At 39.2% G+C, this 21,986-nt stretch overlaps 2 protein-coding genes across 2 annotated transcripts; both read right to left on the bottom strand.

Annotated features, from left to right (window-relative positions):
* Positions 1–5,036: 5,036 nt before the first annotated feature.
* Positions 5,037–16,711, bottom strand: LOC113144954 (LON peptidase N-terminal domain and RING finger protein 3). The gene is made up of 12 exons (XM_026331286.2): positions 15,894–16,711; positions 13,251–13,369; positions 13,001–13,123; positions 12,576–12,689; positions 12,251–12,467; positions 12,080–12,164; positions 11,010–11,124; positions 10,505–10,626; positions 9,817–9,975; positions 9,577–9,739; positions 9,257–9,406; positions 5,037–9,118 (listed from the first exon to the last, which is right to left on the bottom strand). The coding sequence occupies exons 1-12, from the start codon at positions 16,552–16,554 to the stop codon at positions 8,960–8,962; spliced, it is 2,187 nt and encodes a 728-aa protein (XP_026187071.1). The 5' UTR covers positions 16,555–16,711; the 3' UTR covers positions 5,037–8,959.
* A 219-nt stretch (positions 16,712–16,930) lies between these two features.
* On the bottom strand, positions 16,931–21,982 carry commd5 (COMM domain containing 5). The gene is made up of 7 exons (XM_026331289.2): positions 21,740–21,982; positions 21,485–21,645; positions 20,847–20,875; positions 20,711–20,761; positions 20,468–20,563; positions 20,285–20,360; positions 16,931–19,198 (listed from the first exon to the last, which is right to left on the bottom strand). Exons 1-7 carry the CDS (start codon positions 21,858–21,860, stop codon positions 19,097–19,099), a joined length of 636 nt encoding a protein of 211 aa, XP_026187074.1. The 5' UTR covers positions 21,861–21,982; the 3' UTR covers positions 16,931–19,096.
* Positions 21,983–21,986: the final 4 nt, after the last annotated feature.

Raw genomic sequence — 21,986 nt, forward strand, 5'->3', positions numbered from 1 at the left:
AATAAATTCATTTTCTTTTTAAAAATAGAACCAAAATTCAAAAAAAGGAGAGAAAAATCCAACCTTTAATTGAAGTACAATTATTCAGCAACAAACAAAAATAACATTAACAAATAATTGACTTTATATGAAATCATGTGTGCCACAATTATCGGCTCCCTTGATCTTAATACTTCGTACAACCCCCTTTTGCCAACAAGACAGCACTTAATCTGTTCTAACATCTCAGGTTGGAGAATACAGAGAGAGGGATCTTTAACCATTCCTCTTTGCACAATCTTTCCAGATCATTCAAGGTCCGGGGTCCTCTCTTATGCACTCTCCTTTTCAGTTCACCCCATAGATTTTCAATCAGGTTGAGGTCTGGGGACTGAGATAGCCATTGGAGGAGCTTGATTTTGTGTCTGCTGAACCATTTTTTTAGTAGATTTTGACATATGTTTTGGGTCATTATCCTGCTGAAAGACCCAATAACAACCAATTTTACCACATCTTAATCAGGGGTGCCAATAATGGTGGAGGGCACTGTAGAAGGTATATAAGTGATGTGACTTGTACTAGAAACCTTAATACCTAAATTAGTGATGTGACTTGTAAAAATAAAGATGGGTGGTGGTTTTGTTAGAGTTTTTGAAATTTTAGAGTCTGATTCATTTGATTTCATAATTTCTTGTAGAGATGATTGAGGGGTTTGTAGAGAGCTGCATCATATGTAAACTAATCTTGTGCTGCGTTTGAATCCCGTTCATGAGTGGATTCTGGTGTTGGTGGTGTTGGCTGCTGCTAAGTGTTCGATGAAAATGAGCCCATGCTGAACTACATATGCTCCACAGAAAAATAGAGAAGTCATTTGGAGGATAAACAGATTGTTTACAGTCTTAGTTTAGATTGATGAACTATGAAGTGAGTAATGTTCCTTCTACCATTAGTCACCTACCTCCTGACACCAGATCTACCAGTGGTTTACAGATGCACAGCTCAACCAACCAGCACATGGTATGACTGACAAACAACTTACTGATTGTGTGAGACTGTGGTGCAAGACTGTAAGATTATGTGGCGTCTTCAACTATAAACCTAACTACAGTGTATTAATGGATAGATGGATAGGCTGAAAAAAAATATATGTGTAGGCATGAACTAGTGACAGCAGGCAAAACGTGACAATACATATTTTTCAAAAGGCAATCTTCTTCTTCTTTTCCTTTGGGCTGCTCCCTTCAGGGGTCTCCACAGCGAATCATCTGCCTCCATTTAACCCTATCCTCTGTATCCTCCTCACCCACACCAACTATCCTCATGGCCTCCTTCACTACATCCAAGAACCTCCTCTTTGGTCTTCCTCTAGGCCTCCTTCCTGGCAGCTCTAACCTCAGCATCCTTTTACCAATGTATTCACTGTCCCTCCTCTGAACATGTCCAAACCATCTCAATCTGGCTTCTTCTCCAAAACATCTAACATGAGCTGTCACTCTGATGTCCTCATTCCTGATCCTATCCATCCTCGTCACTCCCAGAGAGAACCTCAACATCTTCAGCTCTGCTACCTCCAGCTCTGCTTCCTGTCTTTTTCTCAGTGCCACTGTCTCTAAACCAGACAACATTGCTGGTCTCACCACTGTCTTGTCCACCTTTCCTTTCATGCCCCCTTGTGGTTGCATTTTGCAACAATTGCATTTTTAAAAAAGCAATCAAAATGATAAAAACTAAATGACAAGAACAACCATCAATCATGCACTGATCATGCAGTCACTCCCACAATGTTTGTCTATTCAGAGATGAATTGTTTTTCAATGTTTTGGTATGTCATTCTTTCTCCCCTTTTTCAATACTGTGGGCTATATTTGTACAGCAGCTGTGGTCCAAATGTTTTGCTGGTAAGAAGGTAAAGCATTCTTCCACAATTGATCTATGAAAACATGATTTTCACTCTTCTCTGATTCAGACATTTTTATCAGATGTTCAGCAGATAATTCTGCTTAATTCTGAGAATCCATTTTGCCCTAAAGTTAAATTGAAATTACACCACCTTTAGATGGCCAGTCACTGCATGTTTAGCTTGATGAGAGTTTCAGAGTTGTGTCACTGGAAAAAAAGTTCAACAGTTGCAAATCAAGTTAAAATAATTGGATTGTATTTTAAAATGATGAGATGAGATGTAAAAAAAAAACATTAAAAAGATTTAATTGCAGCAGAGCTGCAGTACATTCAGGACGGGTCCTGACTAGAACTAGGAAGTACAACCACATTACTCCTGTTCTCAGATCTCTGCACTGGCTTCCTGTCGTTCAGAGAATAGACTTTAAAACAGCACTGCTTGTGTATAGGTCTCTTCATGGCTCAGCACCACATTACATCTCTGACATGCTGATGCCATATGAACCATCTCGAACTCTGAGAACATAAGGGACAGGCCTTCTGCTCGTGCCCAGAGTCAGGACTAAACAGGGAGAAGTAGCGTTTCAGTTTTATGCAGCTAAAACCTGGAATAGTCTTCCTGATGATGTTAGACAATGTTTAAGTCCAAGCTGAAAACCTTTCTTTTTAGCGTGGCATATGACAACTGACAGTGTTTTATCCAATGTGATTTATCTGCACTCAGTCTCCTTTAATTTTATTTTAAGTTCATCTCCCTCTATTTGCTGTTTCTTATTTAGATTCTTGCCTATGTATTTTTAACCTGTCTTTTATTTCTGTGAAGCACTTTGAATTACTCTGTGTATAAATTGTGCTATACAAATAAACTTGCCTTGCCTTAACAAGGTAGTGTTTTAAGGAAATCATTTCAATTAGAGCTACCCTGAGATAGACACCAACTCAAGGACTGTGGTGTGTGTGTGTGATTGTGTGTGCACGCAGGAAGCAGTAATCAGGGTTGCTTAAACTCCCCAGATGTCTTTTCTGGGTGAGTTAGGTAACACTGCTGCTGCTGCCCCATTTCTGATCACACACACGCAGCTTCAAACTGGACCAGCCAAGATGTACGAGATGTAAGCGTCCACGGCAAGTATCCACAGCAAGGACTGCTGACCTTCTCATTTACACATTATATAACCAATCAAGTTGGCAGGAGTCCGAATGTAGAAGCGAGGGGGAGCATGGGGGTATTAATGTCAACCTAGAGCTCCACAAAGATTACACATTTGAAGACAGATCTGCATAAACAAAAAATGCTAATAAACCTGCTCCAAAAAATAATATTGTCAGCAGCATTTGCAGTTGTCATAATTCTATGTTGAAAATTATTGAACTACTCTCATATTTTGTAATGTTTTGTATTGGACATTCAGCATAATTTACTAATTTTCTAAAGCTCAACCATTTTCCAACACATAAATGTCGATAGACACAGTGGAATCAATTTACACATTTATTTTTTGGTAAAGCTCAACAGAGTAATTGTTAAATAACAATTTACCAATTATGAGTGACAGCATCAATGTCCCATAAAAATGTCGGGATTCAAATAACAGTAATTTAGGATGTCTGTCAAACTGCAGGTTTCTCTGCCAAAGACTTATAGTGTCAACATAATGTTTTTGCCAGAGGGAAAAAGGTATATGCTCTGTGTCTGTGTCTTAGATCTAAAAGTCATATAATACATTGTTCACCTGTAGGAGACGCTAACATTTCTGTTATTCTAATAAAAGTATGTGAAATGTTAGCATTAAAGATCCTACCCTTTTTTCTTTTCCTAAAAATTGTATACCTAGTAAATCTGAATGTTACCTTGTCCTAAAAAGAACTGGTTAAATTAACTTTGGTGTAAGAAAAGGAAGGACCTGAGGACCTTAGAGTGAAGTACTGAGGATACAGGTAACCATTTTCACTACTGCTTTGTTTGGCAGAGCTGCCTCACATTACTGACCTCCATATACAAACTAGAGCAGCATGAGACTGGGTGAGGCTGGATTCTCACACCGTCATAGTTTATAGCTGATCATCACTATGACGAGTATTTAATTAGCACAACAATGACATTGGCTGGTATCTTTCCACTTGATTACCAGTCCTCACCAAATTCAGTCTTTATGAGTGTTTTTTTCTCCTCCTTTTATCACACACACAAGACTAGCAGCTTCCCTGTCACATCACCATTTTGAACAGACTTTATAAATTGTCCTGTCCTGTATAAGATATATCTCTGTCAGCTATTCAGCTCAACATTTACATGTGTGCAGCTCAAACACATTAGATATATTTGTGTGAAAATAAACTTGTTTAAAATCCAAAAGCTTGAACCTCACTCTTGTTCTCTTCACATCTTACTGTATTGCAAACTTGTTTTCTTCACCAGTCTTTTCTTGGCTACATCACACTTGTTTATTTTGCTGTGTCTGTCACCACGGATCCACACTCAAACCACAATCCTCCACCCTACCCGCCCCTTTGGCCTCAGGCTTCTTTGACTTGAATCTGTGTCTACCTCCAGGGAGAGGAGTCTTGACCCAGTTTAGTTTCATGTGCATCAACTGATGGTTTAGGCTGTTAACTATACTTTGTTTGATTTAGCAAACCTTAGTCTGTTAACGTAATGTACTACACACTGTTGGGGGGAAAAAAAACTCCCTTCAAAACTACTTTATCTGAAGTAACTGAAAAAGGTCTTACTTATCCAAGAACTCTGGCCACTTTGCCAAAATGAGTGAGCCAATTTTGCTGTCAGTCAGCCTCGTTTAACCCCTGCTTTCATTCCTTTAATTACAATTTCACAGCAAGCAGAGAGAAACTCACCTGAAGATTAGGTTACTTCTGAGTAAAACTAAGCCACCCTACATTGACCAGAATTATCAAATACAATGTGAAAAAATCTGATGTTCATATTCAATTAACTAGCCACATTAAGAAAAGTATGACGTTATGAGAAATCTTCCTTTTCATTTAAGTAAGCTTAAGCTTTGTCTCATTGACTAAACAAAATGTTAAATTAAAAATGATGACTCGTCTCACGCCACACACATCATACTAATGACATGCGGTAACGGAGCTGATTCATATTCTGACTCATTGATCTATAACATAAACAACGGAGGTCCTCCAGTCCAGTGTGTTTGAGGTCCCATGCAGGATCAAGAACACAGCCTTTTTTGGTTTATTCGTAAGCAGTAACTTTAGACTGTACTTTGCAAACATAATCCATACTAAAGTTTTACTATCAAAAACAGATATGTACAGAAAACATCAGCGATATCAAGAGATACATACATTCATCTTGGATGAATTTACCCTGACACAGTCAGCGGAATCATATTCTAAAGGAGCTTAACAACCTTTTAAGATGGACCAGGTGATGTAGAAACTAAAGTCAGTGCAAATATTTGAAAATACCAGAACCCAGTGTTTTTTTTTAACATTTTTAGAGGCTCAACATGTCAACACAGATGAAACAAAAGCAGTACAACAAGAAAAATTAGGAAGCATTGTTTCCTTTCAACCTTTGTTGAAGTGCTGAAGAGGAAGATACCAGAGGTAGTTACACATATTCAAAAGGTCAAAGGTTGAATTCTAAAGGATCAAGATGTCAGTGGTTAACAGAGACTAACCCTAATACTGTTGCATATCTGGATGAAAATGATAAAACTTATACATGCTACTATAACGTGAAGTCACACAACAAACTGGAAGACATTCCCCACAGCGTAAAGGAAGTGTTCTTGTGGACAAATGTGGTACGTGTCCATCACAAAAGGGCACAGAGGAAGTGACTATGTCGGTGCCGGTTTGTTACCATGCCAGCACAGTTTTCAAGAGGCTGAACATCAGAATTATGCTGTCAGCTGTAAAACCACCTTAAACTCATCTTGACCTTTAAGGATTTAGCAGCTGACACAAAAGCAAACAGTACGACTGGGTCGTCACTTCTAACCTTCTGAAATAATCTGTGATCATCCAAGCTGTGGACACTCCCTGATGATAAAAAGGCTCTACTACTTCTTTACGCTTAAAAAGCCCCAAAATTAGCAGTCCTTAGAGTTGCTGTAGGAAACGTTAATACTGCAGGTCAACCAGGAGTGCAGAAGCACTCTGTATGCCAGTGTTTATTAAATTTCAATGTAGGCCTACTTTTAAGAAATCTATGGTGAGAGCATTTTAGCTTAGAGATCAGCAATACGACAAGCACAATACTATTTAATCCTACACATCCAATATTAGAACAGATAGTAGCACTTATTTGTCTTCTTACAGGGAGAATATTGATACCACTCTCTCTTCTGTATGCTAAATATGAAGCTATAGACACGTTAGTTAGCATAAAGAATGGAGGCAGGGATAAGATCACAAGGTTAAAAAAATTGACTTAATTTGTTAAAAGTGAAATAGTAAGTGTGAAAACACCAAATTGTTGTTTCAAGGACATTTAAAAGAAAGAAACTTAGCAAATCAGTTGCTGGTTCTAACGCTGTATTTAGTTTATATAGTCTTTAACTCTGCAAAAAAGTTGATCAACTGAATGATTTTAACCCTTGTGCACTGTTCGAAAACACTACCCTTTTGTTATTTTCGGGATGATAACATCCACTAAAATAAATTTCTATATAAATATTCTTTTCAACTTTTTTTGCATAAATCTGTTAATCAACTTCAGTTCTGGTCAAAACTACTACTCACTGAGAAAGTATTACTACAACACACAGTATATTACTGACCTATGGAAAATTTCTAAATCATATTTCCAAAATTTATGTCAAATTAAGGTTTGTCACAGAAAATCATTCCATTTGGGTCATTACACATTACACTTTATACAGTATTGCTATATTGTATCCAGCATCATACTACAAATGTGATGGTGGTGAAAAAAAAATTCCTTATTACATGGCTTTGGCCCTTTTAATACAAAATAAATGTAATGATTTGACATTACACTCCACGTACTATCACACATAAAATAAGGACAAATACACAATTAAGTGAATAAACTTATAAAATACAAAGAACCTGTTTGACATAGAAACATGTAAAATCAAACACATAATGATAAAATGAAAAGATTTTGAAGGCAAACCTAAACTGTTTCTTGTGCTTTTCAGAGATGAGCTTTTGCCATGTCACAGACATCAGCAAGGCCTCAATAGTTTTGAAACAACATATTTTCTAAAAAATATGCTTATGGGTATTCTCAACTTTCCATGTAAAGACTAAAATGAACCTCCTGTTTATATAATTTAGTTCCACACACTATGTTTTCAGTGGATTGAAGGCACTGGCCTTTACTATGAGCATGGCATCAGTCAGTCAAGTGAATGGAGATCTTTAGCAGATGGCTAACAAGTAGGGACTGTTTACCAATTTAAGACCCAAAAGATCTCCATGGTAAATAAGCTATTCCTGCCATGGTGGAAATAAATACACTGAGGCCTGTCTGCATGTTTTTTCCCTTACTTAAAGAGGAAGTGCAAAATAAATCTGAATAAATACTAGGAGCTAGGAGATGACGCTATTAGAAATCCAGATGTTGGTTAAGATGAGTCCACCTCTTGTGAGTATTACAAGTGTCTCAGCTGCTGACAGCAAGGGAATCCAAGTATGATTTAAGTCAACATAGATCAGATTATAACAGGTCAATAAAAATACGGGTGGCCCAGGACAGAATTGTTTCCAGCGTTTGTCCTGTGCAGTTTTTCGTAGCAGCCACATCGGCTGCACTCCTCTTGATATAGATGGTGTTTTGTGAATGAACTTTAAACTTTAGCGGATAATTATTGCTGAAGTTGGGGTCCAAGGATAAGCTTAAAAAAAAAAACCTTTGGAAACTAAGCAGCTCAGCATCTCTTTCTGTGAAATGTAAACAATGTCACCGCATGCATAAATAATGAAAAAAATAAATAATAGAAATGGAAAAAAAAAATCATAAAAAATGATAAATAAAACACAAGAACAAGAGCCCTAAATCATGCCAATGCAAAGGGTCAGTCCATTGTTATTCAGTTGGATGAGAGAGAGAGACAGAGACACACACAAATGGAGGCAAGGAAGGAAACAGTCAAAAACTGATAACTATTTAAATTACAGTAAAGGTGGCAAAATGTTAAACACAGGCTTATTTGTAAATGTCTACACTTTATACTGGACACACCACTTTCAGAGATGTCAGTCAGTGAATGAGTGATTTTTCCAGATGATCAATCATATGCAATAATTATTAAATTTATCCACTTAACTGTAGTGAGTGTATTTACAGAGAAAGTCAATTTTTTAGTTTGGTGTCTTTCAGAAATAATATGTACATTTAAAGTCATAAAGTATGAGGACAGTGATTCATTGAATTAAAAGGTAGTTGCAGCTGATTTGTTTGATTCTGGACTGGAGAATTTGCATAAAGCGTGTTTGGACAGACAGCTCAATTATTTGGAAAACTATTTTTTTGAAAACGCACCAAGATCTGATGATATTTTCGTTTGCAAGCAGAGGAGCAGTGAACTACAAACATGGAGCAGGTCTAAAAGGCAACAGTGGAACATTGACAAATGAAGACATTTCAGCACAACAGCTTATTGCTGCACACTAGGAGATAGACAAAAACACCTTAGTTTGTGTTGTTAAAAATTATATAATGGAAGGTGGTTATCCTGTTTAAACCCAAGTCTAGCTACTTTTCAGATTTCCTCCTGCCTGAATGCGGGGTAACAACCCTGCAGACTTACATTTTTAAGTTTGCCGGGTTCTGTTGTTGGTTTTATCTACACTGTGCAGAGAATATTGAAGACATCTAGATATCTATCCATTGAAAATACGTAGTTATTCAGATCTATATTATCTTCGCATGCTGTTGAGGTGTAGATGAAATCCAGAGCTGCTTTCTGTAAGATTCAGAACCCCAAACAGGTAAGGGGCAAAAACATCAATCAATGTGCATCAAAAGGAAGAACAACAGGTCAACTGCTGCTCTGAGGCAGGGTATGTGTGGGGCAGGCAGTTACTGCGCTTCCAGACAGGTGAATTGTTTGTGGAGAGCATGTCACCGGTGCCTAGTCTGGGCCATAAAGAGCAGCACTTTGCGGATGCCACTGAGACGATCTTTCAGGGAAGTGAGGGCCAGGAACGGCAGCTGGGCTCGACCCTCTAATGGAAGAACAGCTAGTAACCACCAACACCAGGACGGACCGTTGGGATTGGCCTACATGGTGTAAAATTTAAAAGACAAACCAGCTCTGGCATAATAGCAAAAATGCAAATTTCAAAGAAATCCTACTTGAAAGAAGGATAAATAATTACAGCAAAGTGTGTTATTTTGCTTTGTATGTATGTGTTGTACCTGAAGTTCAGAGTTTTTCTCAGGCATGGGCCCAAAGTGACCTTCAATGCGTTCTTTCTGCTCAGCCTTCAGGGAGTTGACCCACACTAGGGCCTGGTCATATACTGCATCATGCAGAGACTGCAGCTCACGCTCTGCCACACCTTCCACCTATACAAACACACAAACCTTTGAGTTATAATGTCCTCTAGTAATTCTCCTTGAATTACATTTTTTCCATTACATCCTCCTCTGACTAACTCTGTCTCCCAGGTATTCGTCCTGACTTTTGCTGCTTCTGTCCAGTCTTCCCTCCACCCACACCCTACACTCCATCATACCCTAACATCCTCCAGGTACTCTATGTCAGCTGTATTGTAGCCATCCCTCTCGCTGTGCTGAATGACTTTAAACCTCCGTCTACCAATGGTGTCCACCACTGAGCGGCCGTCGGAAAAGAACTTCACATCACGGATCTCCAACAGGCAGCCATAGTCAACAAACCTGGAGGCAGTAGACACGACAGTCATTAGAGAGCTAACACAGAATTAGGGGCACACAGTGACCATCCTAGCACTGACCCTTTGAGGTTGTCTCCCAGACACATGCCAAAGGAGTTGGTTCCTGTCTCCATGCAACGGCGGATCATCAGTCTGTAGCAGGGCTCGAAGATATGGAGGGGACACGGCACAGTGGGGAAGGCCATGGTGCACACAAATATAGGCACATTCTTGTTAAGACTGAAGAGAGAATGAGAGAAAAGAATACTTTTAATGTAGCAAACATTTCTCTTATCTTGGCAAAGAATGAACTTTCAATCTCAACTTTTAGGCCAACATAGAATTGAAGGCTACAAAATGATCAGGAAAAATTAATGAAGTTTGTATATCTACAAATCAATTACGGCTGAGGAAAAAAAAAACATGAATCAGAACTAACTACTGTTAGGCTCAGTCAATGTTTTTCTATTTTAAGAGTAGTTATTTTTTATAGACATACATTCGCGTCAGCTCCCAGGAAAGTGATACTTGATGCCTGATATGACGTACGCAAGAAGAGGTCAGTGTGTCAGAAATGTGTGCTATCTACTGTAGGTTAGTAGGTCATAAAGAGAGAAAGATATTCACTTAGAGAGTGTTATGTTGGTCACAAGCCATAATTTATGACAAGGTTTAAAAAAAAAAAAAACTGACAAATAGTGCATAAAGAAGTAAGACCTGAAGTGGGAACATGGAGGTAGTGGAACAGTAGAAGGGGACAGAAACTTACTTGGAGAGCTCAGCCATCTCCTCTTGATGGATTTTCTGTCTTTCCATGAGCTCATAGGGAAGATACTTAGATATCAGGTTCTCCATTAATACTGTCTTGCAGTACTGCCTCTGGACGAGGTACTGGAGAGGAGAGAGATTGAAAGAAATATGTTAATAGGAGCAGAATCACAGAGACGCTGTGCTTGGGTCACACAGTTTTCAGCAACAGTCATGTAAAGGCCTGCTCTATATTTGTCCCATGGCACCACCCTATTTTATGGGTGATTCTGATCTGGATCTGAATTAGCTCCAACAGTGACCTCATTAAGCAATCAGGTATTAACATAACTGATCTAAATTAAACAGTTCCTGTATTAGTGTCAGTGTTAATTCAGTATTTCCCAGTTATATTGATTCAGTCATGGTGAGCCACTGAAAGTTTCAGTTCCATCGAAATCACTAGAGATTTAAGAGAGCACAGACATGATATATTATAAAACTATAGCCCGTGTTACATCATGTACCTCGGATAGCTCTTCTTTACAGAGTGGACACTTTGGGTTATGGTCCAGACATCGCTCCAGACACTGAAGACAGAAGGTGTGACCACACTGCGTTGTCACTGGCTCATAGAACAGTCTGGGTGAGAACACGCAAACACACACTAAACCAACGACGCAAGAATGCAAGGATACACACAATGTTGCTGCCAATAAAACTTTGCTCTTTACATAATAAAGTACATCTGTAGCTATACTGGCAAAAAGTCTTAACTCAGGGTCCACTTACTAGTTTTTTTCCAGTGCCAATACCATCTTTAAGCAGTCTCACTCTTGCCCCACACTCCCATACATCATCCCTTGTTATCATGTGATAGGTTTCCTGGTAAGTCATAAGATGATAATGCTACACTAAAAATTGCACATTATCTTTAAGACTATGAATCTACATTATTGCTACCAAACAGTGTGTTGTGTTACAATTAATCACATATTGACAATATTTTTTTACAACAAATTACTCACTATATCTCTGTACTGGTCAATGTACTGTCCTTAATCGTCTTTGTCTTGTAAACTATCTAATGTACTGTCTGCACTGCTTGTAGTGTGCACTTGTCTATGCTGTGGTATACACAAATACTTGCTGTAGAATTTGTATCACATTATGTAGCGCCGTGGTTCCTGGAGGAACATTGTTTCACTATGCACTATATTCAAAGTATATGGTTGAAAAGACAATAAAAAGCTGTTGAACCTCGAAACTCAACCAGCTAAAGACGACTTTGATATGTGGTGGGAAGCTATGGAAAAAAAAAAAAAAATTATAACTGGACCTTTAATTTGTTTTGTCAAAGACCAGTCTGTTTGTTGTTGTAATCTGGTCACATAAAGGCTGCCAGCCAAAAACAAACTATTTTTTATTCCATCCTTACATGCTATATTTCTCCATTTGGATGTCCTTAAAGCTACTATAAATAGCACAATTTCCTTACAGGCTGTATAACTGTCAGAACAAGTTATGCAACTGCTAATTACTTTATCATCCTATGTATAACTGTGAGCTCTGAATCAAACTGTAAAGTAATTCTCACCTCATACAAAGTGAACACTCCAGATCTGATGGGTCCAAGACGTCACCAATCACAGAATTCAAGGAATCAGTCAACTCTGATTGCTCTAAATGACAAATGATCAGGCAATAAATATGACACAAATGCTGCTAAGACATAGTGTATATGTGTGTACTGTTATGGAAAGCTCACCAGATTTGGATCTCTTGTGATCCTTGCTCATCTCCTGTTCAGACTCCACCACCTCCTCCTCTGTGCTCCTTCGTTTCCGTTTGAGAAGAAAACAGTATTCCAGCCTTCTGACCTTGGGCTTTCCCTGACCTTTGACCTCACTGCTACCTGACCTCTCAGGTGCAGGAGGAGTAGAGTTAAGACAAGACTTTGAAGACAACAGGCTGGGACTAACAGTCTGAGAGAAGGACAGGTATGGAAGGAGAGGATAAGAAAGCCTCATGTTTACTCATTATCATGCTTTATGTGGAGCAAAGAGATTACCAGGGGTGAGGACATCTCTTACCTGGAAGGGAGCACTGATGTTTTTGATGTGTGCTCTGGAAGACAGTATATTGGAGTAGTCTGAGATGTGTTCAGGGACCTGATCTGTGACTGGAGCCAGAAGCTCACTGAGGAGCTGAGAGGAAACACAAAACAACTACGTGATTATTCTGTACATCCACAACTGCGCATGGATTTATAATAATACAACAATTGCCAATACAAGTGCATTGTTTCATGTTTTTAGTAGACAGAACTGGATGAAACAGAAATTACAAATTGATAAATAGGTGATGTGATTAGCTTTTCCTCCTTGTATTTACTTAACTACAATAATAACCCCAGTAAAGATATGACTTAGTTTGTGCACTAAAACCTGTAAATAACAACAGAGGTCTTTTAAGAGGAATATGACTTGATAAATATGTTCAAAATGTGGAGAATTACCTTGTGGGCCTCAGTCTTAGCCAGTCTACAGTCAGGCTCTATGGACAGACAGACCAGGTACTCTCTCAGAGCCTCCTCTGTTCTACCCAGTGACACCAGGGCCTGGGCCTTTCGAACATGACCCTGAACGCAGAGGGAAGATATGTTACTATTCAGACTAGATGGGAGCTTTTTACATCTATTTACTCTTTTTCATATACGTGTTCATTAGTTATTATAAAGCCACATTTTTTGCTATTTTTTGCTATACCTTGGTCCAGTGAGGCATGAGTCTGCACGCCATCTCAGCGTCTCTCAGGGCCTTTTCATAGTGTTTCAAACTGGAGTGGATCTGGGAGCGATTACTGAACAGTATGTGGTCCATGGGCGCTGAGGACAACAGAAAGAACAGTTAGTAAGACAGTTGGAATCTCAAATTTATTGTTTTGTTTTGTTTGCAAAGATGTTTTCATTAATTATTAGTTAGTTTATAAAACTGAAAACTGAAACTGAAAAATGCCCAGGATGATAAAGCGGAAAGACAATGTAAGCCAAAGCAGAATATGAATATAATGCAGCAGGAAAGGCTGCAACAAAAGATTGTTTTCAGTTGTGATTAATGTGAATATATTTGTTTTTGATTGATCATTAATCTATAAAACCCATCTTTCTGGGTTGTTTTGTCTGACAGCAGTCTATACCCAAATATATTACATTTATGATCATGCAACTAAGAAAAATAAAATAACAGATTCTCACATTTGAAGCAACTTATCATCGATCCATTATCTACACCTGATTATTCCTATTTAGCTGCTGGAACAGACAGGATCTTATCATTTTTATTTAATACATTTCTTAATAAATCTTGCAATTATTTATTTTCTATCAATCAGCTATTTAATTATTTAACAAATTGCTATCATCAAAAATTTTTATATACTTGGACTTATGATCCCTATACCGAGGCAGCTTTTTAACAACCTACTGCTGAATTTAAAGAAAATCCATGGCTACCACAGTTTTCTTTCTTAGGTCTTAAAAGGCTGACTTTACTGGTAATATAAAGTTCTGAATTATGTGACTAGGAATGTTTATAATGGATCAGATCCACGTTATAAAACATGTTATGAAAGAACCTTACAAAACAATGAAGCGCTATGAAGCCACCTACATTCTAAGTTTCGTAACTGTAGAAACTGTCACATTCAGTCGTATGGGAATCAGAAGGAAATACTTTATTGGCTTTTGCACAGACATATGTAGTAAATCATTCATTGAAATAAAAACAGCAATGGCAAAAGCAGGATACGCCCCTGGATAAAAGGGATTATGTTACATGATAATTTGAGGTATCAGGTCACCCAGAGGTTATAATGTCAACGCACATACCTGGAAGAATATCTATAAAAGCAGGACAGAAGAACCACTGTTTAACACAGGACCTACTGCACAGTACTTTATTGGAGCAAAGCAGCTTTGTTATAAATGCGTACACTCAAAAACACACAGATCTGTGCAAATTACAGCTCTGTGGACATTGGAATGACTTGTATTAAATCCATGGAGGCTTACCACAGCATTAACCACTAACGGTGCATGCCTAAACACAACCCTCAGTCTAATCTTAACCCATATTCAGCTCTGACATTACCTCTAAAACTATGGCTTTCCTCTAAAATAAGAGTTTAACAACATCATCTAAAGGCCAGTTGTCGTGAAAGTCATAAGAGTTTGAAGCAAGTCCTTTCAAAAATACAACACTTAGGTCATCATTTGTTACTCATTATTTATCTTTACATAAAACTTGTAGTTAACATGCAGAATCACTCTGAATAATATCTTGGCACTCACTCAGACCTGGAAACAACCCAGGACAATCCCTATTTCTGTGGGAGCAACCAAGCACAACAACAGTCAGTTGCTGGTGTCTGAGCAACACCACTGCAGCAACTGGGAGATCAACACTGTGCAGAGCTGTCAGTGTGGCTGATAAATCCACACACAACACAAACTGGTGCCTCTATCAGCTGTTTACCTGATCGACCAGGGAAACTATGGTGCATTTTTCAGAGAATTCAACCATCAATGACACAAGCAACTCTCTACTTACATAACGAGCCAGTAAAATGAAGGAGCTGCTCCAGCACAGCACATTAAAGTCAAATGAGGTCAGTTCTAGTAACCCAGTCCTAAAAGACTTACTGCCTGTGCTAGAGAAGACTTTCCATTTCAGCAGTGCCACACACTGTTAAACACCAGTGCTGAACACAACTCACTTGGATGAACTTTGCATCCAGCACTAAAATAAAACAGCATAGAAATGTATCTTTTAAAAGGTCAACTTTACCCTAGGTAAGTGGGGGATCATAACTGTACGCATATTAGAAGTTTTTCCACTACTGATAATTCGTCTGTCTATATAAAACCTCTGCTACCTGTGGGCATTAGATTACCTAGTGGCGACCTGCAATAATACCCTTGACCCACATTTTCTTAAATTATTGTTCGACGTTACACAATGAGTGAGCTGAGGGAGGCGGGTTACGAGCTTATGCAATGTTTGGTCCACTAGCCCAGCCTACATAACCCTATTATCCAACACATGGCGACAGGGCTCTGAGATGCCAGCAGAGAGGCGGCGAGCTGCTGTCACATCCAGCATGTGGCACACTTCCTAAACTCACTCGTATGTTAGAACTGTGTCTTATCGTTTCATTGTTACTCCTCGACAAGTTATCATGTAGCAAAAACCCTCGCTACACTAGACGACCAGAGAAAACACCAGGTTAAAATGGCAAAGCATGGTTGCCCTGTCACACACACACACTTCATCTTTACAGTAAAATCACCTCTGTGGACCCACTGTGTTAAAGTTTCAAAAATAAATATAGTAAACACTTCAGTGTCCTACCTATCAGTATGGCTTGGTTGTATTTCTCCAGCGCAGCTTCCATCTTTTTCTCCGCGTACAGCCCGTTGCCCTCCCGCCTCAGCCAGCCGGCCTGGTGCAAGGCCGGGAACCACTTGGCCAGCAGGTTGCTCAGGACCACGTTGACCCTGTAACTGTGGATGTCAGCCACCCTGGAGCTGTCCCTGCACTCCCTGCACGTCACCGGCCGCTCCTTCTCCTTCCTCTCCCGCTCCAGACACTTTTTGCAGAAACAGTGTCCGCACGGCAGAGTCACGGGCTCGAACAGAAAGCTCAGGCATATCCGGCAGGACAAGTCTTCATAACCGCAACCTGTAGCACCTACACCGGAACATCCCATCACCACCGCCGCCCCAGCCTCGTCTTGCCTCCTGATACTATCCGACAGGTACTCTACGAGGTTGGCCAGGTGGACAAGTCTCAGTTTCTCTATCTCCGAGGCTTGGCGGTACACATCGAAAGCCTCCGCGAATTTACCCCCGAAGGCGAGCGCGTCAGCCCGCTTTACCATCAGGTCCTGTCGGCTCTCTGGATCTCCGACACCCGCTAGCTGGCACTCGTAGATATCCGCCGCCAGGTCGAAGTTTTTCGAGTGGAAAGCCTCCGCTGCGAGCTGCAGCATACTCTCACTCTCTGTCCCCATGGCCCGCAGGTTGTCTGCAGCCTGTCTCCTCAGCTATCAGGTGCATATCTGGCCAGGATCCTCGCTGCCACTCATGTTTGTGTCCTCCGCTGGGAAGTACTGACTACACTGCACGTTCATGGTCTAGCCCAGGAAGTACTCCCATTATTCTCAATGGAACGGGACAGGAAAAAAAAACAGTTATGTAAAAGTTGCATCATGTGACGCCGGCCAGCTGTTCTCATTGGGTGAGTGTGGAAATGGTTACAAAACAATCTGCCATGTAACAGTTTCAGTGTCGGGCCGGAGGTCAGGAGCCTGTCTGACCTGCATGCAGTTCTGCCGTAAACAGTGACGGTCTGTGGGTGATCATCAGAAGTCACTGGAGGGCGACCTATCACATTATGGATTTTATTGGTGTGACCATTCTAGAGGTTATTAATCTCTATTTATTACTGTTTGTAGTCAAGGTCCCCACTGTTTTCACTCTGGACTGTGACCCCATCATTTGCAGTGGTTACAGATCAGTACAGCACCGTTCAGCCTATGTAACCAATTATATGTAACAACAAAATTATTCTGAAATGAGGCTTCTTACAGTGTGGTGGTCTTATTGTTAACACAGTTCACACTTAATATTAAAACTACTACTACCATAAAGAACACCTGAACACTTCTACAACATCAGATTTAAGGTAGATTTTAAGGCATGGATAATTATTAATTAGGTTATAAATTTGACCTGGGGCAGCTGTTAAAACAAATGTTATAATAATTAACCCATAGGCTATTCAAGCATTCCTTTCTTGTACAGCTCTTTAAATTACACTAGAACAACAACAAATTACATTTCACTTTTTAACACACAGGAGGATGATGCCTCTACGTACTGCCCCTGACATGGAAGTCAGACAAGGCGACATACAGCAATAAAACCTGGCCACATGTCAGGTTATCAAACTGTCACACTGCCACAGAACACAGTGTGTTTGATACAGACAGACACGAATCATTTACCAGAACACTAAAATTCAGTCAGGCGTTGTTGTATAAGTGTTTGCATAATGATAAAAAAAAAAAAAATCAAGAAAATCATGCTAATGATATCAAAAGAGATGGTGTTTTAATATCTTCTATTCACTGTCAGCTACATTTGTAGTCTCACTAATGACAACACTACATTTCTAGTAATGATTTAGTAAAAAAAAAAAAAAGTATTACTTCTTGTGATGCTATATTTTGCTTTTATGTGTATATATTTTTTAGGAGCTTGTGGTGAGTCCAAGGGCATGTCTTGGTACTTGCAGCGTTATTTAAGTTCCACTAGTGGCTGGTGTTCAGAAAAGGCCCTACTGAGTTGCTGTAAGGCTATAATTGGAAGTAGGTTATTGTTAAACCCAGAGGTTAAAGACTGTTTAAGTGATTGTCTTCCAAATAGTTTTGATACGAGACTGTATAGTATCCTTAGCATTACCTGAAGCCTATCAGTAGTATTTCCTACAGTCTCTAAATAGGAAGTTTGCTGAAAGGGTTTGTTGTGTGTGAATGGGGATTATAGGCTACTCAGTCCATCAGTATCCATGTCAGTAGTAATGGTGCTGGTAATATAGGTCGGCTGGTCTAGCCTGTGAACTCAATCCCGCACACAGACAAACGCTGACAGACATATACGCTGTTGCAGACAAGAGACAGACTAGCACACATGTAAGAACAGGCAGATATATGCAAATGAGGACACTTCCAGAGTATTATACAAGCACATAAACACACACAGACAAAACGTTTAGAGATCGTCTTGTCCCTTCACACCTTGAAACTTTGTTTTGCATGTTTTTAACTAGGCCAACAATGCAGTCTAGCCAGCTCTTCTAGCACAGAGTGTCTGGACATTAAATACTGGGTTGGTACCAGCAGTTATCCTCAGGTCACCTCAGAGACTATTATAAAACATGGCCCTGCTTGTCTGGGAAGAAAGCTGGATATTCATGATAGAGTCCAATGCTTGTAGTGTGTGTGTTTTTACAATACCACGCATATTTTAAATCAATGTGTAAATTTCATATTGCAGTGCATTCATTCAGGAAAAACCACACACAATAAGCAACAAAGAATCAAGATTACATGAGTGGAAAAAAAAACAAAACGTTTGTTTCAGAGGCCTCTGACACAATGTTCCGTCTCAAACAGATCAGATCACATGACACTAATCCAAGTGACCACTTAGGAAAAGAGAGTCCAGCAGATCACTTGACTGTATTTGTATTTTGGCACAATAGAGGCTGTGCAGCACAGGAAGACATTATAGATCTGTTTTTAAAGAATTCCTATATTTAAAAGAGAGACAGTCTTCAGACCTGTAGTGCATCCTGCCTTTTCTGAGAATTTTACACTCTGTCAACAGTCAAGTGTGTTTGATGCCAACACCATCAAAGCATAACGTCATGACAGATTGATTAATATGGCTACTGGGTGAGCAATAAATTTACAAAATTCTACTACATTGCAAGGACTAAAGTCCAAGTAGAAATGAGATTTTCATTTATTAGCATTCCTACATCGTACATTAATCTTGAATTTTAAGAATGCTCCTCTTCTCCAGATCATTCATCTCTTTGAGAATCAAAGCCACATTGTAACGAAGTTCCTGGAACTTAGACACTGGCACCTAAGTAGGAGAACAGCAAGACAAATTCTCTGGCAATGTACCATGAACAGGATATTCAGTCTCATGACAGCTATATAGGCACAGTGGAGCTAAAATCTTGATATGGTATAGTATCAGCATAAAGACATACAGAATAGTAACTCAATAGGGTTACGGCAAAACTGAATGTGAAGATTATGTGGTTAAAATTGCAATTAAAACTCCCATTTGGAAAACTCTCCGTACTTCGTTTGGTCTGGTATGTTGCATTTTCAATACACTTCAGTGTGTATAAAATTTAAATTAAAAACTTAATGTACTTAATATTAAATTATCTGACTTGCCCGTCTTCTTGTTGTGCATCTCAGTTGAAAAATGCACAAAATTTAAAAAAAAAAAAAAAGTAAAATCAGTAAAAGAGTTTTTGATAAGGTCCATCAATAGAATCTGCACATTGGACACAGTTGCTACTAATCTTCTAATTCTACTGTAATCTTATTACATAACTGTTGCACTAGGTGAACAGCAGTCCTCGTTCAAGTCCTCCCTTCTGCTTTGTCCACATTAGTAGCCTAGTTTGAAGGTGTAGGTGCCCCTTTTGAGTCAATATCTTATTAATTTGCAGAAAGATTAATTAAATTTTTAGTTATAATAAGTATTTTCTTATACATGTTTTTAAAGTAACATGCAGATAAAGTGTAAATAAAGAAATGACAGAATCAAAACACTTGATCAATATAATAATAAAGGTTACTTCAATTATGCTGCTGTGATCCTATTATGTAACAGCTGAAACAGAGCTACATTAGTTCACTGGCTAATGTCCAACTTCCCTCTACCAGCAGGCTGAAAATAAATGTGGAATACAAACATTAGCTATGTGGAGAAAATGACCATCCATATGTATGGATTTCTGAAGACCAATTTAAACAGGACCAAACTGCTGAGGGGCTAATGTGAACTATTACATTCACCAGCGTCCTTTCCATATGTTGCTATATCCGTTCACAACTGGTGTCAAGATGTCAAGATGGAAGGATTCAACTTATTGGATTTGAATTTATGTACTGGGTGAATAACTTACAATATAAAGAACTGCTTAAGTACCTCAAAGCGGTGAAAACTCCCATTTGATAATTTCATTTGCATCAGCACAGAAGGCTGCAGGGCTCTGGCCAAAGAGCTACAGGGAGAGAGAAACAAGGGAATAGACACCATTATGTTAGTAACTGTTGAACATTTTTCATATTTGTCAACATACAGTATTCTTTATCTGCCTCAGTATAGTACCTTGTAGAAATGGCAACATCCACTCTCCATTTAAAGTCTTCTATTGTTGGCAGGTGAGGATCATTCTGCGAGGTTGCTGACTCAAGCGCTGCACGACTGAACATACAAGAAGTGTGACACAGTAACAAGTTTAGGTTACACTGAAAATAAAGAAGTAAACCTCTGTCTTCTTTATTGGACTAATAGAGCGACGGGAGGTCTGTGTTTCTTTCTAGGCTGTATAAGGCTGTAAATTTAACATACCGATATCCAAATACCACACTGGAGAAATCTGTGATGAACTCTTCAGGTATCCTATTTGAAATAAGAACAAAACTCAAATTCAGCATGCATAAGCAAAATCAATAATGAACCAAAACTGTGACGAAATGAGACTTGCCGTAATTCTCTGAGATCTTCTTTGAAGGCCTACAAATGGACACAAACAAAACATTACATTTTTTTATTGTACAAGATTAGAAATGTTTACAACGTTTAAAATGTGCCTCTGAAAAGAAAATGGTACAGGTGTGGATATCTGAGAATATCTGAGAAGATATTGTGCCCTCTTCTGGTTAAGCAGATAAAGGGGAAACATCATGTGGATGACACACATCTTTATTAGGCTTTTAACTAAACCACTTTACAGCAGCCCTACACTGCCCCAATTCCATATTACATACTAGACCAGACCTTTGACTTGTCATAAGAGGAAAGCACAGGTGTTGCTAACAACATTAACAATGGCTCTGATTTCTTCATGTGTCAAAGTTAAGGTGTGACGCTAAGTCAGCATAGATGGCACAAGGACTCTGAAACTGACAAAACGAAATGGAATTCCGCCAGCTTTTCGTTTCATACCTGTACTATTCTTACAACAACACATCAAATTGTCTGTTACTTCTATCTGTACTCTCCAGCAGGGCTCCAGATTTGGACAAATCAGCTTCCAAGACTGATATGTAAAAGTAATCTGAAAAATGTAATCTGCGTCAGCTTGTTCTGGTATACAATTCTCAGTGTTTACCACCAACACACCTCATGTTTAAGTGATGATGTGGGAATGCGGATGGCCTCAGACAACAGTCTGTACATCCCAGCTATAATGTGGCTAAGCCTCTCCTGTGGGATGCCACTGCCGTCTGCTGTGGACCTCATCACCTCCCTGCAGTCCTTCCCCTCCAGGGCACTGACCACAGCTAGACAACAACAACAGTCAACAACAACAACAGCTTACAAAGGCAGACACACTAAGGTCAACAGTCTCCAGCATATCCCACTATATTTATTTACCTTTCAGTATTTTTCTGAACGTCTCTTGGTCCACATCGTTCAGGTTTTTTGACATTGACTCAATTTCCGGTGGTATCCTAACTCCCAGAAAGCTGAGGTCCTTTACATGGCTAGATGACATGACTAACTGTATATTAACATATAATATGCAGAGATAAAAAACAATAAAGTTATAATAAATTTAAGCGCAGACGTCTCTGCTGTTCTATGCTTGCTCTGTTTATGTGACAACTTCCGCCTTCAGGTC

Source organism: Mastacembelus armatus, chromosome 10 (assembly GCF_900324485.2).
Source record: "Mastacembelus armatus chromosome 10, fMasArm1.2, whole genome shotgun sequence".
NCBI lineage: Eukaryota > Metazoa > Chordata > Actinopteri > Synbranchiformes > Mastacembelidae > Mastacembelus > Mastacembelus armatus.

Coding starts and splice junctions, on each gene's coding strand:
- LOC113144954 (XM_026331286.2), bottom strand. CDS start 16,554: ATGGGGACAGAGAGTGAGAGTATGCTGCAGCTCGCAGCGGAGGCTTTC. Junction 12,690..13,000: donor CTAAGACTGAGGCCCACAAG/GTAATTCTCCAC, acceptor GTTTCCTCTCAG/CTCCTCAGTGAGCTTCTGGC. Junction 9,976..10,504: donor GAGATGGCTGAGCTCTCCAA/GTAAGTTTCTGT, acceptor TTCTCTCTTCAG/TCTTAACAAGAATGTGCCTA.
- commd5 (XM_026331289.2), bottom strand. CDS start 21,860: ATGTCATCTAGCCATGTAAAGGACCTCAGCTTTCTGGGAGTTAGGATA. Junction 20,876..21,484: donor CATCATCACTTAAACATGAG/GTGTGTTGGTGG, acceptor GTCCATTTGTAG/GCCTTCAAAGAAGATCTCAG. Junction 20,564..20,710: donor AGTGTGGTATTTGGATATCG/GTATGTTAAATT, acceptor TTGTATGTTCAG/TCGTGCAGCGCTTGAGTCAG.